This window comes from Salvelinus alpinus, chromosome 12 (genome assembly GCF_045679555.1).
Source record: "Salvelinus alpinus chromosome 12, SLU_Salpinus.1, whole genome shotgun sequence".
Taxonomy (NCBI): domain Eukaryota; kingdom Metazoa; phylum Chordata; class Actinopteri; order Salmoniformes; family Salmonidae; genus Salvelinus; species Salvelinus alpinus.
In genome coordinates, this window is record NC_092097.1 from 23,098,428 (window position 1) to 23,116,235 (window position 17,808).

Here is a 17,808-nt window from a genome sequence, read left to right on the forward strand (position 1 = left end):
TAACATAATTAGTTACACATGTAGAATAACCTTCATCAAGTGAATGTGTAATTAAGTGTTACCTAACCTATTGACACAATTGTCAACATGTTCACGGGATGATTATGTTATTGTAAGGAAACAGTGATGTGATAGTGATGGTCTAACATAATGTTTGTCTCCACAGCTCTCCACGATGAGCCCTACATCATGTTCTCCACAGAGAAGAGGTCGATGCTCTGCATCAAGTGTTTCAGAGACATGCAAGTGTGAGTGAAGCTCCTACTACAGCGACGCCACAGATTCAGACAGGAACACTGTGAGTAAAGCTAATTGATGTTTCTGCTAAATTCCACAGAGAGAGCCGGATACACTGCATTGATATTGAGACAGCATACATGCAAGGCTGTGAGATACTAGACCAGGCAGTGCTGGTAGGTGAATTGTGACTTTTGTTTTCTAGATACATTGTGTGTTATCCCAGCTAGAAAAACAAAGAGAGTTGCACATTCTATGTATAAACTCCAGGTATTTATTGGGTAAACCATCAATGTTTCGGCATCACTGTGCCTTCTTCAGGGTGATGTCATGAATGCTTGAACCAGGTTATGTAGACAAAACAGTGCAATTAGTGCAACCAATTACAATAGTGAGGGGTGTGTCATAATTATCAGGTTAATTATAATTAATTTTGTGAAACTGTTAAAAGACAATAGTTTACAGCATATTGAATATATTAGGCTATTGTTATCATTAGCATAAGATTATCATCAACATACATGATTGTTTCATTGAATTTCACATATATATTTAATTGTTTCCAATTTCATTCAATTTTTGTTACATGTAATATTTTGGTTCAACCATAATGCATAATAAGCATCATCAACAGGGGGAACATATTGGATGTACGTGGATAAGCTGTAGAAATAATATATTAATTTATAAGACTTGTTCATAGAAAATATAATTGTTCATTAGAAGGGCCTGAGATCCAGTGGTGTAAAGTACTTAAGTAAAAATACTTAAAAGTACTACTTAAGTATGTTTTTGGGGTATCTGTACTTTGCTTTACTATTTATTTTTTGGACAACTTTTACTTTTACTTCACTACATTCCTAAAGAAAATAATGTACTTTTTCTTCTATACATTTTCCCTCACATGCAAAAGTACTTGTTAAATTTTGAACGCTTAACAGGACAGGAAAATTGTCCAATTCACGCACTTATCAAGAGAACACGTGGGCATCCCTACTGCCTCTGATCTGGCGGACTCACTAAACACAAATGCATAATTTGTCAATTATGTCTGAGTGTTGGAGTGTGCCCCTGGCTATCTGTACAATTTAAAAACAAGAAAGTGTCATCTGCTTTGCTTAATATAAGGAATTTGAAATTATTTATACTTTTACTTTTGATACTTAAATTTATTTTAGCAATTCCATTTATTTTTTATACTTAAGTATATTTAAATTCAAATACTTTTAGACTTTTACTCAAGTAGTATTTTACTGGCTAACTAACTTTTACTTGAGTAACTTTCTATTAAGGTATATATACCTTTACTCAAGTATCACAACTGGGTACTTTTCCCACCACTGCTGAAATCAAAGTCAATATTCAGACCACTAGAGGTCAATGTTTTTAAACAGGATATCCAGTAGGCATCCTTCCGTAGTAGTAGGATCTCGATGTTACATACTCTCCTTTGTAGAGCAACATGCTCAATGCCTGTGTACATTCTGAGAACTACATGTTTCTTAGAGCTTGGTGAGAGCGTCCTATGGTTATTTTGCATACAACCTTCCACAACTTTCTGGGAATGGTGCAGGGTAGTTGCTTGGTTTTGAAACATTCTCAGCATATTTAATGAATTTGACAAAAAAACAATTTTCTTAGAATTTCATTACTTTAACAGAACATTTCCTAAAAGTTCAAACATGGTCTTTCAATTTTGGTAATGCTCTTGGAATGTTCTCAAACTGGTTTGACATTGGGAATGTTCTCAAATAGTTCAGAGAAAGTTAAGAAACAATGTTCTTCTGTGGGAATTTCAGTACTTCAGCATAATGTAAATAGTTCAGAGAAAGTTAAGAAACAATGTTCTTCTGTGGGAATTTCAGTACTTCAGCATAATGTAAATAGTTCAGAGAAAGTTAAGAAACAATGTTCTTCTGTGGGAATTTCAGTACTTCAGCATAATGTTTCCTACAGGTTTCCTCATGGTTCTATTCAAGCTAATGTTCTCAAATTGTTCCGAAAACGTTAAGAAAAGTTCAATAAAAACGTCAAGAAAACTTTAGTAACATTCAGAGAACGTTCTAAGAATGTTATTTAAAGAGTAACTTTCATGATTTTTATTTTTTTTACACAGAAAACCAGATGTTTTAGTTATCGTGAAACACGTCAATTCTGGTCTTCATTTTGATATTTTGTATATATTTATTTTGTCTATTAGTAGTAAATTAGTAGTAAATCTAGCTGCACCTTGAGAAGGTACCTCTACGTTATCTCAAGGGAGGGCTTCTGTATGAAATCCACTCCCTTCTAGATGTTCTGGGTGGTACCACCTCAAGGCTTACTAAAAAAGCAGATGACAGCACGCCTTATTTGGCAATGGTTTTGGTACTCTTAGTGGAGTTTGCCAATATATTTTGCATGATGCTTCCTTGACTTGACTACTGACATTACACAAAATTCAAAAGGCAGTAAGACACATTTACGTTTTTGACAGTTTTTGCTTATCTTTTCATACACATCTATGTGCTTTTACAAAGAAAAATAAAACATGTCGGCTATCAGAATTATACGTTTATATTCGTAGCTACATCGATCAAAACAAGAAATAGATGACAATGGTATTCTTGTCAATTATTTTTATATTTTCACTATCATAATGTCTGATTGGTGGCGCAGTCTGCTAAAACAGTTGGCTCATATTTAGTCGTTATGAGTTCTAATCCCACATGGAGCAGTTGTCTTTTATTTATTTTTAATAATGTAATTTACAATATTTATCCCATGCCCACACACTTCTAATTCTGAAAAGTGAAAGCATACCTGTGAGAGGGGTCGCCCTTGTACTGTAGTAGTTGTAGATTTTTATGCAGTTCCCAAGACCAGTCTGTGAGTTACTTTGACCACTGGAAAAATAGTTACTTCGTAAATACTGCAATGAGGGTTGGATTGAATTGAGCCCCTAATCCTTCATTTGCAAGGTGATGATTGCACTTTTCTTCCCAACACAATACCTGTAACGGCTGTCTTTGGGTGAAAGAGAGAACGACCAAAATGCAGCGTGATGATGATCCATATTTTAATTAGGATATTTAAACGACGAACAAAAACAACAAACTGACAGAAGGAACCGAAAACGCTAGTCCTGAACATGGGAACACAGAATAGATGAATACACGAACATGAACAATCACCTACAAACAAACAGTGAAAACAGGCTACCTTAATATGGTTCCCAATCAGAGACAATGACAAACACCTGCCTCTGATTGAGAACCATATTAGGCCAAAAAACAAACCCAAACAACAAACCCAACATAGAAACACAAAACATAGAATGCCCACCCAGCTCACGTCCTGACCAACTAAACAAAGACTAAACAAAGGAACTAAGGTCAGGAACGTGACAGTACCCCCCCCCCCCCAGGGTCTGGGCGGGCATCTATCCACGGTGGCGGCTCTGGCGCTGGACGTGGCCCCCACCATAGTTAATTCCCGCTTCCGTGGCCTCCTCTTAACGGCGACCCTCCAAATTAACCCCACTGGACTGATGGGCGCCTCCGGACTGAGGGGCAGCTCCGGACTGAGGAGCAGCTCCTGGCTGAATGACGGCTCTGGCAGCTCCTGGCTGACTGACGGCTCTGGCAGGTCCTGGCTGACTGACGGCTCTGGCAGGTCCTGGCTGACTGACGGCTCTGGCAGGTCCCGTCTGGCGGGCGGCTCTGGCGGCTCCCGACTTGCGGGCGGCTCTGGCGGCTCCCGTCTGGCGGGCGGCTCTGGCGGCTCCCGACTGGCGGGCGGCTCTGGCGGCTCCCGACTGGCGGGCGGCTCTGGCGGCTCCTGACTGGCGGGCGGCTCTGGCGGCTCCTGACCGGCGGGCGGCTCTGGCGGCTCCTGACCGACGGACGGCTCTGGCGGCTCCTGACCGACGGACGGCTGTGAAGGCTCAGGACAGACGGGCGGCTCAGACGGCGCTGGGCAGACGGGCGGCTCAGACGGCGCTGGGCAGACGGGCGGCTCAGACGGCGCTGGGCAGACGGGCGGCTCAGACGGCGCTGGGCAGACGGGCGGCTCAGACGGCGCTGGGCAGACGGGCGGCTCAGACGGCGCTGGGCAGATGGGCGGCTCAGACGGCGCTGGGCAGACGGGCGGCTCAGACGGCGCTGGGCAGACGGGCGGCGCAGGCGGCGCTGGGCAGACGGGCAGCGCAGGCGGCAGCTAAGACGGCGCTGGGCAGACGGCAAACTCTGGCCTGCTGAGGCGCACAGTATGCCTGGTGCGTGGTGCCGGAACTGGTGGTACCGGGCTAGGGACACGCACCTCAAGGCTAGTGCGGGGAGCAGCAACAGGGCGTACAGGGCTCTGGAGACGCACAGGAGGCTTAGTGTGTGGTGCCGGAACTGGTGGTGCCGGGCTGGAGACACGCACCACAGGGCGAGTGCGTGGAGGAGGAACAGGGCTCTGAAGACGCACAGGAAGCCTGGTGCGTGGTGTTGGCACTGGGCTGGGGCGAGGAGGTGGCACCGGATATACCGGACCGTGAAGGCGTACTGGAGCTCTTAAGCACCAAGCCTACCCAACCTTACCTGGTTGAATGCTCCCCGTAGCCAGGCCAGTGCGGCGAGGTGGAATAGCCCGCACTGGGCTGTGCTGGCGAACCGGGGACACCATGCGTAAGGCTGGTGCCATGTACACCGGCCCGAGGAGACGCACTGTGGACCAGATGCGTTGAGCTGGCTTCATGGCACCTGGCTCGATGCCCACTCTAGCCCGGCCGATACGTGGAGCTGGGATGTACCGCACCGGGCTAAGCACACGTACAGGATACACCGTGCGGTGTCTGCCCGTACTCTTGCTCTCCACGGTAAGCACGGGAAGTTGGCGCAGGTCTCCTACCTGACTTCGCCACACTCCCCTTTAGCCCCCCCCCCCCCCAAGACATTTTTGGGGCTGACTCTCAGGCTTCCAGCCTCGCTTCCGTGCTGCCTCCTCATACCACCGCCTCTCGGCTTTAGCTGCCCCCAGCTCTTCACGAGGGCGGCGATACTCTCCAGCTTGAACCCAGGGTCCCTTACCGTCCAGAATTTCCTCCCATGTCCAGAAGTCCTGAGTACGCTGCTGCTGCTGTCGCTGCTGCCCGTTACCACGCTGCTTGGTCCGGGTTTGGTGGGTGATTCTGTAACGGCTGTCTTCGGGTGAAAGAGAGGAGGACCAAAATGCAGCGTGATGATAATCCATATTTTAATTAGGATATTTAAACGACGAACAAAAACAACAAAATTGACAGAAGGAACCGAAAACGCTACAGTCCTGAACATGGGAACACAGAACAGATGAACACACGAACATGAACAATCACCCACAAACAAACAGTGAAAACAGGCTACCTTAATATGGTTCCCAATCAGAGACAATGACAAACACCTGCCTCTGATTGAGAACCATATTAGGCCAAACAACAAACCCAACATAGAAACACAAAACATAGAATGCCCACCCAGCTCACGTCCTGACCAACTAAACAAAGACTAAACAAAGGAACTAAGGTCAGGAACGTGACAATACCGCAATAAATGTGAGCCCACATTTCCAAAAAAGAATTTGCCCCCATGGGGTATTCAAATTTACACCGCAAGTGGCAATAGATGTCAGGAACTCGGCGTTGTGCCACTGTGAGCTAACTGTCCAGAGCCGTTTTGTATGCAATGCACATAATTGTATTTTCAGAACGTGCCAGTGGACTTCTGGTAAGTATGCTTTAGTGATAAAGTGTTGGGATCAGGTACAACTAGGTTTACCCACCCCCAAAATTCATATTTATAAGCAATTTCCCCCACCAACAACTCACCAGAATGCATTTTTAATTTTATTTAAAGGTATTGGGCAAAGGCTGAAATTGGGGGTGAGAGTTACTCTTTAAAAACATACATTCCATTCTGAGAACGTGAAGAAAATGTTCCATAAAAACAATCTTAAGTGTGTTCATGTGTGTTGGCCGCAGTCACTAATTGACTACACCTGATCTTAATGAGTGCTTGTTTCCTTTGAAATGGGGTCTATTTGGATAGACTGAAATGAACAGCTTTGTATGTGTAAAAAAATACAGTATGCTAGCTCCATTCTGGTGGCACAGTGGACTAATTCCATGGATAGAGAATAGAAGATTATATGTTCGAAGCTCATTGATCCCATGTCAAAATAAAATGTGTTTGCATGATTAATGCCTAAGGAAATTATATTCCATATGTTCAAACAAGTTAACTGAAAGTAAGTTAGCAATGTTATTGAATGTCTTATTGAAACATTCAATGAAAGTTTTAAGAAGGTTATTCAAAAACCTTGAAATAACCTATAATTTCCGTTCTCAGTGTTAATAAAACCTCTCAAGGAACCAGAGTAAAATGTTCTCACAACTTCCCTGCAACCTAAAAATAAAGTTCCTAGAACATGCAAAATTGTAACTACTACAGTATGTCAGAATTCATATTGCTTTGTTCCCATAACAAATGTGAAACCAAAAAGATACATTCCCACAACTTCCAAGGACAAATGTGCGCTAGCTGGGATTACATTGATATGTCACAGTCACCACCTCTGAAAATCACAGTTTTCCTTTGTAGGGGAGATATTGAGCCATTTTTTATGTTCAGCATCAGTATTCTTTCTAACAAAGATACACTACATGACCAAAAGGTTGTGGACACCTGCTCGTCGAACATCTCATTCCAAAATCATGGGCAGTAATATGGAGTTGGTCCCCCCTTTGCTGCTATAACAGCCTCCATTCTTCTGGGAAGGCTTTCCACTAAATGTTGGAACAATGCTGCGGGGACTTGCTTCCATTCAGCCACGAGCATTAGTGATGTCGGGAACGGATGTTGGACACTGATGTTGGGCGATTTAGGCCTGGCTCGCAGTCTACCTTCCATTCATCCCAAAGGTGTTTGATGGGATTGAGGTCAGGGCTCTGTGCAGGCCAGTCAAGTTCTTCCACATCAACCTCGACAAACCATTTCTGTATGGACCTCGCTTTGCACAGGGGCATTGTCATGCTGAAACAGCAAAGGACCTTCCCCAAACTTTTGCCACAAAGTTGGAAGCAGTGAATAGTCTAGAATGCCATTGTATGCTGTAGTGTTAAGATTTCCCTTCACTGGAACTCAGGTGCCTAGCCCAAACCATGAAAAACAGTCCCAGACCATTATTCTTTCTCCACCAAACTTTACAGTTGGCACTATGTTTTAGGGCAGGTAGCGTTTCTCCTGGCATCCGACCAAACCCAGATTCGTCCGTCAGACTGCCAGATGGTGAAGTGTGATTCATCACTCCAGAGAATGAGGCTCCAGAGTCCAATGGCGGCAAGCTTCACAACACTCCAGCTGACGCTTGGCATTGTGCATAATGATCTTACTCTTGTGTGCGGCTGCTCGGCCATGGAAACACATTTCATTAAGCTCCCGACGAACAGTTATTCTGCTGACGTTGCTTCAGAGGCAGATTGAAACTCGGTATTGAGTGTTGCAACCGAGGACAGACGATTTTTCGGCGGTCCCATTCTGTGAGCTAGTGTGGCTAACCACTTTGCATTGTAGCCGTTGTTTCTCTTAGACATTTCCATTTCACAAAAACAGCATTTACAGTTGACAGGGGCACCTCTAGCAGGGAAGAAATTTGATGAACTGACTTGTTGGAAATGCGGCATCCTATGACGGTGCCACTTGGTATTTTGGTATTTTATTAGGATCCCCATTAGCTGTTGCAAAAGCAGCGGCTACTCTTCCTGGGGTCCACACAAAACATGAAACATAATACAGAATGACATAATACAGAACATCATTAGATAACAACAGCTCAAGGACAGAACTACATAGATTTTTAAAAAGGCACACGTAGCCTACATATCAATGTGTATACACACAAACTATCTAGGTCAAATAGGCGAGAGGCGTTGTGCTGCGAGGTTTTGCTTGATCTGTTTTTTGAAACCAAGTTTGCTGTTTTATTTGAGCAATATGAGATGGAAGGAAGTTTCATGCAATAAGGGCTCTATATAATACTGTACGCTTTCTTGAATTTGTTCTGGATTTGGGGACTATGAAAAGACCCCTGGTGGCATGTCTGGTGGGATAAGTGTGTGTGTCAGAGCTGTGTGTAAGTTGACTATGCAAACAATTTGGGATTTCCAACACATTAATGTTTCTTATAAAAAGAAGAAGTGATGCAGTCAGTCTCTCCTCAACTCTTAGCCAAGAGAGACTGGCAAGCATAGTATTTATATCAGCCCTCTGATTGAACCACACGACTGGACAATAATCAAGATTAGACTAAACTAGAGCCTGCAGAACTTGCTTTTTGGAGTGTGATATCAAAAAAGCAGAGCATCTCTTTATGACCATCTTTGCAACCACTGAATCTATATGTTTTGACCGTGACAGTTTACAATGTAAGGTAACGCCAAGTAATTTAGTCTCCTCAACTTGTTCAACAAATACAATGCTCTTAGTTTTAGAGATATTCAGGACCAGTTTATTACTGGCCACCCATTCCAAAACAGACTGCAACTCTTTGTTAAGGGTTTCATTGACTACATTAGTTGTGGTTGTGTCATGCCCTGACCATAGAGAGCCTTTTTATTCTCTATTTTGGTTAGGTCGGGGTGTGACTAGGGTGGGTAATCTAGGTTGTTTTATTTCTATGTTGGCCTGGTATGGTTCCCAATCAGAGGCAGCTGTTTATCGTTGTCTCTGATTGGGGATCATATTTAGGCAGCCATTTCCCCACTGTGTTTTGTGGGATCTTGGTTATGTGTAGTTGCCTGTGAGCACTCCATAGCTTCACGTATCGTTTGCTTTTTTCTTGTTTTGTGCGTTTCACAAATAAAAAGATGTGGAACCCATATCACGCTGCGCCTTGGTCCGAATGTTATTTTGACGATCGTGACAGGTTGCTGATGCGTATATGGTTGAATCATCAGCATACATGGACAAACATGCTTTGTTTAATGGCAGTGGCAGGTCATTGGTAAAAATAGAAAAGAGTAGAGGGCCTAGAGAGCTGCCCTGCGGTACACCATTTGTATCAGTGTAATACATGTTGAGTGCCCTTCTCTATAAGCATGCTGAAAGTTTGTTGTTAATTTATTTACAGAAAAAGAGCATTGTATTTGGTCAAACACAATTTTTCCCAACAGTTTGCTAAGAGCTGGCAGCAAGCTTATAGGTTTGCTGTTAGAACCAGTAAAGGCCGCTTTACCGCTGTTGGGTAGCGGAATTACTTTGGGTTCCCTCCAGGCCTGAGGACAAAGACTGTCCTCTAGGCTCAGATTAAAAATATGACAGATAGGAGTGGCTATAGAGTCAGCCACCAACCTCAGTAGCTTTCCATCTAAATTGTCAATGCCAGGAGGTTTGTCATTATTGATCGTTAACAATAATTTTCCCACCTCTCCCACACTAACTTTACAAAATTCATACTTGCACTGCTATTCTTTCATTATTATTTTTTTTATGCATGAATATAATTGCTCACTCTTTGTCATGGGCATTTCCTACCTAAGTTTGCCCACTTTGCCAATGAAATAATCATTAAAATAATTGGCAACATCAAATGGTTTTGTGATGATTAAGCCATCTGATTCGATGAAAGATGGGAGTTGAATTTGTCTTTCTGCCCATAATTTAATTTACTCAAGTTTTTTTCCATCATTGTTTATATCATTGATCTTATCTTCATAATAAAGTTCCTTCTTTTTGTTGAGTTTAGTCACATAATTTCTAAATTTGCAGTAAGTAAGCCAGTCAGATGTCCAGCCAGACTTATTAGCCATTCCTTTTGCCCCATCTCTTTCAACCAAACAGTTTTTCAATTCCTCATCAATCCATGGAGCTGTAAAAGTTCTAACAGTCAGTGTCTTAACAGGTCCATGTTTATCAATAATTGGAAGAAGCAATTTCATAAATTCATCAAGTGCAGCATCTGGATGCTCCTCATTAATCACATCAGACCAACAAATATTTTTAACATCATCAACATAAGAGTCACAAACAAAATCTTTTGTATGATCTCTTATACACCCTTTTAGGCCCAGCTGTTGGAACTTTGGCTTTCCTGGATATAGCCACTATATTGTGATCACTGCATCCAGTGGGTACGGATACAGCTTTAGAACAAAGTTCTACAGCATTAGTAAAAATGTGATCGATACATGTGGATGATCTTTGTCCTGTAGTGTTTGTAAACACCCTGGTAGGTTGATTAATAACCTGAACCAGATTACAGGCACTGGTTACAGTAAGAAGCTTCCTCTTGAGCGGACAGCTTGATGAAAACCAGTCAATATTCTGGTCCCCAAGAAAGTAGACCTCTCTGTTTACGTCACATACACTATCAAGCGTTTCACACATATTATTTAGATACTGACTGTTAGCACTTGGTGGCCTATAGCAACACCCCAAAAGAAAAGGCTTTAGAAGTGCCAAGTGAACCTGCAACCACAACACTTCAATAACACTTGACATAAGATCTTCTCTAAGCATTACAGGGATATGGCTCTGAACATATACAGCAACACCTCCCCCATAAGCATTTATGTCTCTTCTATAAATGTTATATCCTTGTATTGCTACTGATGTATCAAATGAATTATGTAAGTGAGTCTCAGAAATGGCTAATATATGAATGTTATATTATGTTAGCAAGTTATTGATTTCATGAACCTTATTTCTAAGGCTACATATATTAATATGGGCTATTTTCAGCCCTTTCCTGGGTAGCTTATCAGAAATAGACATAATATTGAAAAGAGCAAAGCAAGAGAAAAAAATATACATTCAGCAGTCCATTAATCAATTGGTGTGTGTGTGTACTGTGGGGTTGAGGCTACGAACCCATAGGCTTGGCTCTCTCATCCCTTCCAGGCTTCTGGGAGAGAGGGTGGACAATGAGTCTGGTGGTGGATTTTCCAATCCTGTGGGTGCGCTCCACCTCAATCTTCCTGTGGTCCATCTTCAATTTCTCAGAGATAATTTCCCTCACTTTGTCCTCAGACTCCATCCAGGTCTCATGTGGAGATTCTGCAATTCCGTCCACAACCATGTTGTTTCGCCTTGATTGTCCCTCGAGATAGTCTAATTTATCTGTCATTGTTATCATGGATTCACATACAGAACTGATGTCCTCTCTCAATGACTTACAGATTGCTGTCATCTTGCCGTTCTACTGTTTCAACTCGTCGAGCTGACCCTGGGAGAACTGCAGGTCCTGGACCTCTCTGGTCAAGTCACCATTATTTTATTAGTTGAATTCACCAGTATTTGGACAAAACACTTTAAACTATTTTCTTGTTGTTGTAACAACTGCTTATAGGTATCTTTTTGTTAGTTTAAAAGATCCTTCACGTGTGATAGAGAGACACCACTGGCACTGTCCTCAACGGTACTCCCGCCGGCTTTGGTCTTTGTCATGGTAGCTAGCAACGTATGTTAGGCTGTTACTCCTCGCAGTTCCAGACAGGGCAGGTCATGGGGAAAATTGAAAACAACAAACAGCAGGGATCTAGACAGCCAGAAACTCAGGACAATCCACGGTCCCAGCCACAATGGCTAACCGCGTCGCGGGCTGAGTTCAAGAACACCTCGCTAGCTTGATGTCCTGCTAGCTAGCAGGTTCGCTAGCTGCGACGCCAAATAGCTCCTCAGACCCGTCCTTGATCGGCAACATCACTGGAAAGTTGAAAGTCACTGAGCTCTTCAGTAAGGTCATTCTACTGCCAATGTTTGACTATGGAGATTGCATGGCTGTGTGCTCGATTTTATACACCTGTCAGCAACGGGTGTGGCTAAGATAGCCAATTCCACTAATTTGTGTATATATAGTGTATCTGCATATATGTCAGGATGTGCTGTATGCCTGGAAATAATCAGAATTAATGTAAACATTACAGTTTATAAAACATAGTTGGCCCAAAAAAAGTGGTCCCGGGTATGAGGTAAGTTGAGCTGCGGGACAGGGTAAATTATGCTGCGTTCACAAACTAGTAGGAACTAGGAAAGTCCGAAATTTCCAACTTGCTAACTGGTTGAACGCGGCACATGTATCGGCACATGTATAACTACAACCAGTTAGCAAGCCACAAATTTCAGTTTCATAGTTCATCTAGCACATGAACGTGGCAATAAGCCCCCTACAAATTGCTGTATTGAATGAAATATTACCACTACATTTTAAACCCATTCAAACACAAAATTCAAAATCAAAAGTAACAGTCAGTGTCTGGTGTGGCCACCAGCTGCATTAAGTACTACAGTTTATCTCCTCATGGACTGCACCAGATTTGCCAGTTCTTGCTGTGATATGTTACCCCACTCTTCCACCAAGGCACTTGCAAGTTCCTGGACATTTCTGGGGGGAATGGCCCTAGCCCTCAACCTCCGATCCAACAGGTCCCAGACGTGCTCAATGGCATTGAGATCCGGGCTCTTCGCTGGCCATGGCAGAACACTCACATTCCTGTCTTGCAGGAAATCACACACAGAACGAGCAGTATGGCTGGTGGCATTGTCATGCTGGAGGGTCATGTCAGGATGAGCCTGCAGGAAGGGTACCACATGAGGGAGGAGGATGTCTTCCCTGTAACGCACAGTGTTGAGATTGCCTGCAATGACAACAAGCTCAGTCCGATGATGCTATGACACACCGCCCCAGACCATGACGGACCCTCCACCTCCAAATCAATCCCGCTCCAGAGTACAGGCCTCGGTGTAACGCTCAAACGCGAATCTGACCATCAACCCCGGTGAGACAAAACCGCGATTCGTCAGTGAAGAGCACTTTTTGCCAGTCCTGTCTGGTCCAGCGATGGTGGGTTTGTGCCCATAGGCGACGTTGTTGCCGGTGATGTCTGGTGAGGACCTGCCTTACAACAGGCCTACAAGTCTCAGTCCAGTCTCTCTCAGCCTATTGCGGACAGTCTGAGCACTGGTGGTGTAACTCGGGCAGTTGTTGCCATACAGTACCTGTCCCGTAGGTGTGATGTTCAGATGTACCGATCCTGTGCAGGTGTTGTTACACGTGGTCTGCCACTGGGAGGGCGATCAGCTGTCCGTCCTGTCTCCCTGTAGCGCTGTCTTAGGCGTCTCACAGTACGGACATTGGAATCTATTGCCCTGGCCACATCTGCAGTCCTCATGCCTCCTTGCAGCATGCCTAAGGCTTCTTTAGTGACCTAAGTTTTCATAACAGTGACCTTAATTGCCTACCGTCTGTAAACTGTTAGTGTCTTAACGACCATTCCACGGGTGCATGTTCATTAATTGTTTATGGTTCATTGAACAAGCATTGGAAACAGTGTTTAAACCCTTTACAATGAAGATCTGTGAAGTTATTGGATTTTTACGAATTATCTTTGAAAGATAGGGTCCTGAAAAAGGGACGTTTCTTTTTTTGCTGAGTTTATATTAGCCCACACAGCTACAGCATGCTAGGTTTAGGACCTCATATTGAAGCTTTTAGAGAACCCAAGTCCCCAACTGATGTATACAACAATCTTTAAATTATCTACTTTGTTTTAGATACAAGCATCATGAAACCTCATTTGACATGGTGAAAATACATTTTTGGGGACCTAAGTTTGCTTACCACTTTTTCAATGTGGTTTCTTCCTTCACAGACTCCATGAAATGATGACCTCTTCCTAAATATTTGGTCAAATTATACATTTTGTGTATGGTCACATATAAACAAGGGTGGCTCAACATTCCCCACTCTCCCCTAACGCACTCACAACTCCATGGCTTAGTATGAATCTCCCTCGGCAACTCTGTTTCCATGCTATATTTTACTTGACATAATATAGGATGCTTATGTTGTCGATTTTGAAAAGATACCGGGTGGGTCTTGAGTTTGAGATAAAGCATATGATCATGTGTGTGGTTTAGCTACAGGTGAGTGAGAATATATACCATGACCATGTGTGAGCCTTGCTTTCTCTGTAGGCAGTGAAGGAGCTGCAGACATTGGCCCGTGAGGCTATTATCATGCTGAGGGCCATGATAGGGGCAGTGGGCTCCAATATGGAGGAAGAGGAGAATGCAATCTGCAACATCTTCACCAGTATGCAGGTAAGACATCACTACAGGACTCTTTTCAGGTCACCTGAAGAAAAAAAAGATTATGTTGTTATTGAGATTTGAATGTATTAAATAAACATTGTGAAGTTTAACTATCTAAGTGCAACACAATAAATTTGATTCCACATTTGAATATGTGATATGCCCTTTACATGGAATATATAACTTTGAAGATGCTATGATGGTGCCTCACCACTGGGTGACTCTCTTGCTCTTTTTGTTAAAAGATTGCAAGGGTATTCAGCTCTCAACAAAAACTCCATGAATGGACCAAACCCATACTGGTACAATTACAAGACAATGTGTACCACAAAATTACATTTTAGAGGAAATAAATTAGAAGTTAAATCCCCAGTTATTTTCAAAAATGGAGGGTGGCAAACAAGGCCAACAGTCTTTTTCACAGTAGACCTACTACTAGCAGACGTTTTCATATCCATTTTCCTTTTGGTTAACTTTTTCTCTGCTCTCATCTGACAGGAAAGACTGGCTGAGAGGAAGAAAATTCTGTTGCGAGCGGTTCAAAGGTACTGCATTACTTTGCTATGAAACTGTTGCTTTGATGCCAGAAAAACTATGGATAGGCAATCTGATAGGCATGGATTGAATTTAGCAATTTCCCCTAGGCCTCAATGTGCTTTACATTGTACAGTTGTACATAGTTAGCAAATCTCATTTACCAATACGAGTGTATTGCAGCGGTTATATGTCACACCCTGGTGTAGGCTAGTTTCTATTTGGCCCCATGAGATAGACTTCACAGTAAACAATTCAAACAATAATGACTAGGCAAACAGAGTAAGGACTGCTTCAACACAACTACTCATCATTCCATGTCCACAGCTGCAGTTCACGGTTACATTTAATCAATGAAAATGTGTAGATAACCTCTGGTATTGATATTTACTCTCTGGTAGCAGTCCATCACAACTAGTGGAGCAGGAAGCTAGATCCTGGGGGCCACTGGACTGCAACATTACTGCCTCTGAAGTCTGTATGGGAGAGAGTGTATCAAGTTGCATTGTGTAGAGATCTTCATTGAGATTTTTGTGCCCCGTGTTCTCCATCTTTCTCGGCTCGCTGCCTGGAAGCGGCCCAGTGACTGTCTGGATTCCCAGAAGGGAGTTAAAGGCTATTTATGGCAGGCTGTGTGTTTCCATCTCAGTGTCTGTCGGTGTGTATGTGTTTGTTACGGAGAGCAGAACATAGATAAAGACCTGGATACATGAAGTATGGGTTTCTGTATTGCATAACCCTCTGCATCGAGGTGATAGATGTGTAGTGGAAATGTTGTGTGTGTGTTTGTAGCCAACATGAAGAAAAGGAGAAGGCGCTAAAGGAGCAGCTCTCACACCTTGCTGCCCTCCTGCCAACCCTGCAGGTTAGATCATCATATCTCTATATCCCCAGGCCTGTAATTAACAGTGTAGGCCAATAACTAGTTGTTACCTAGTTGCTACCAATAAATACATTTGACAGTGGTATAGATTGTTCGTTATTACCTGAACAGTTTATTATTCACGAGCCCTCCAGTGTGGTTGACCTATGACCCTCTCTGATGCCCTCTCCAAGGGCCACCTGGTCACCTGCTCAGCCTTTCTCAGCTCAGCCAACAAGTTTGAGTTTCTGGACATGGGATATGTGAGTACTGGCACTTTATATTCTGAAGAGAATCAAAGATAGAATGGGTAAATTAACCAGAGGTTTGCATCAAATATGGTGGCTCTCTCCTCCACAGCAACTAATGGAAAGGCTGAGGAGGATTGTGAAGCTCCCTCATCAACTGCGACCAGTGCAAAGCAGCAAAGTGAGTGTGGCTTGTCTACGCTGTTCTTACAAAACAATGTTACTTCAATCCACACTGCCCTTACAAAAAATTATTGCCGTTTTGAAACTGCAGTAAAAGTGCAGTAACTGCAGTCGACTGTGGTATTTTGGACGCAGTAATTGCAGAATAACTGCAGTGTACTGCAGTTTAACTGCACTGTAACTAACTGCAGTAAAAAAAAAAAAGAGTTATTTTGGATGCAGTATTTGCAACATACTGCAGTTATACTGCACACTGACTGAAATCTTTTTTTGTAAGGGTGTCATGTAGAATTTGCATTTAATACTATACACACAGTAAATGTGTTGTCTCTTCCTTCAAAGAAAGGTGCTAGGTGCTCTGACCCAGATGATCTCTCTCTCCCCTCAGATTAACACAGACTACAGGGTTGAGTTTGCTCGCTGTCTGGAGCCCCTACTGCTGCTGGGACAGCGCCGCCCAGCCTCCATTACCGGAGCAACTAGTATTGCAGCCCTGTGAGTCTGCTTGGCCTTTAACTCTTGTGCAAAATATTCTTCCCTAATCTCTGTCTTTCAGTATACAAGTGGGGCTTTTTAATGAGACCAAATCTCTGGACCCAAATGTTTGCACATATAAAATATGAGATATGAAAATCTCCTTAGATTAAAACATGAGATATAATATAAACCATTCTTGGAAGCACAACTGGCAGATGGTGATAACCACAGAGAGAGGGAAGGAGACGCCATTATGAGCCCCACTATGTCACTTATCCTGTCTGCCTGTAAACTCTGGCCACAGACATGCTTAGGCTACGTAACTCACCTTTTTGGTGGCGGTCTTCCTGTTATAGCGGGCGCTAGTCCCGTCCTTTCCGTGCCAGAAATACGGGTGATTACAGTGGGCTGGGCCAGAGTGACCAGCGCAAAGCCAGGGTTCCAGGAAACAGCTTTTTCCAGCAAGGCTCTGTGTCTGTCTGGATATCACAACACAGTCTGGATCCCAAGCAAACCTTGACACACATGACAGTATGTCTCTCAATACACACACATACTGGGGTGTCAATGTATTTGGCTGAAGTATAAGATACAGTGAGGATGACTGGACCCAAATTCAAGGACTGAGCTTGCACTGAGCTTAGCTGTTACCAGAGTTTTAACAGAATCAAAATGTCCCCTTCCAGAGCCTTGATTCCTAGTTGGTGTAAGCTATAGTTGTAGGTATTTGACACAGACATAGAGATTCATTTGTTTTCAAAATGGAGCCATTTGTTCTCACAAACTCATTCAGATGCAGACTCTGTCCCTGTCCATGTGGACACAAGGGACGCATGCTCCCTGACCAATTTTCCACATCAATCACTCCCAACTGTTCACAGGTCTGTAACTCCCCCTTTTCCCAAACCCCCAACATACTGACAGTCCACCCTCCCAACCAGTGCCCCTCCATGTAGGATACGGAGTGGGTGGGGACGGCACTGAGCAGCCTGGCACTATTTTTATCAGAATTTCACAGAACTCTCCAGGATTCATCTGGTAGCTAGGCACACAGGAGTGGCGGGGCCAATTTGTTCCATGCCACTGATGTCACTGCTTTTGCCAATGTCTTAAATTGGTATCAGTGGTGGGGGCAGCAAGTGGATGCTCAGAGGACTAAATGCGTATGGCAGGGTGAGAA

At 43.5% G+C, this 17,808-nt stretch overlaps 1 protein-coding gene across 2 annotated transcripts in view; it reads left to right on the forward strand.

The window, feature by feature from the left end:
• LOC139535699 (RING finger protein 207-like) overlaps nt 1-17,808 on the forward strand; it is a 32,107-nt gene that overhangs the window by 4,816 nt on the left and 9,483 nt on the right. For both annotated transcript variants that reach the window (XR_011667178.1, XM_071335402.1), the window contains exons 5-12: nt 167-248; nt 338-413; nt 14,208-14,333; nt 14,823-14,869; nt 15,651-15,723; nt 15,915-15,983; nt 16,081-16,149; nt 16,540-16,646. Coding sequence is in view for 1 of the 2 variants with exons in the window: in XM_071335402.1 (XP_071191503.1) it covers nt 167-248; nt 338-413; nt 14,208-14,333; nt 14,823-14,869; nt 15,651-15,723; nt 15,915-15,983; nt 16,081-16,149; nt 16,540-16,646 (649 nt within the window). In the remaining variant the exon portion in view is untranslated. The remainder of the gene's footprint in view (nt 1-166; nt 249-337; nt 414-14,207; nt 14,334-14,822; nt 14,870-15,650; nt 15,724-15,914; nt 15,984-16,080; nt 16,150-16,539; nt 16,647-17,808) is intronic.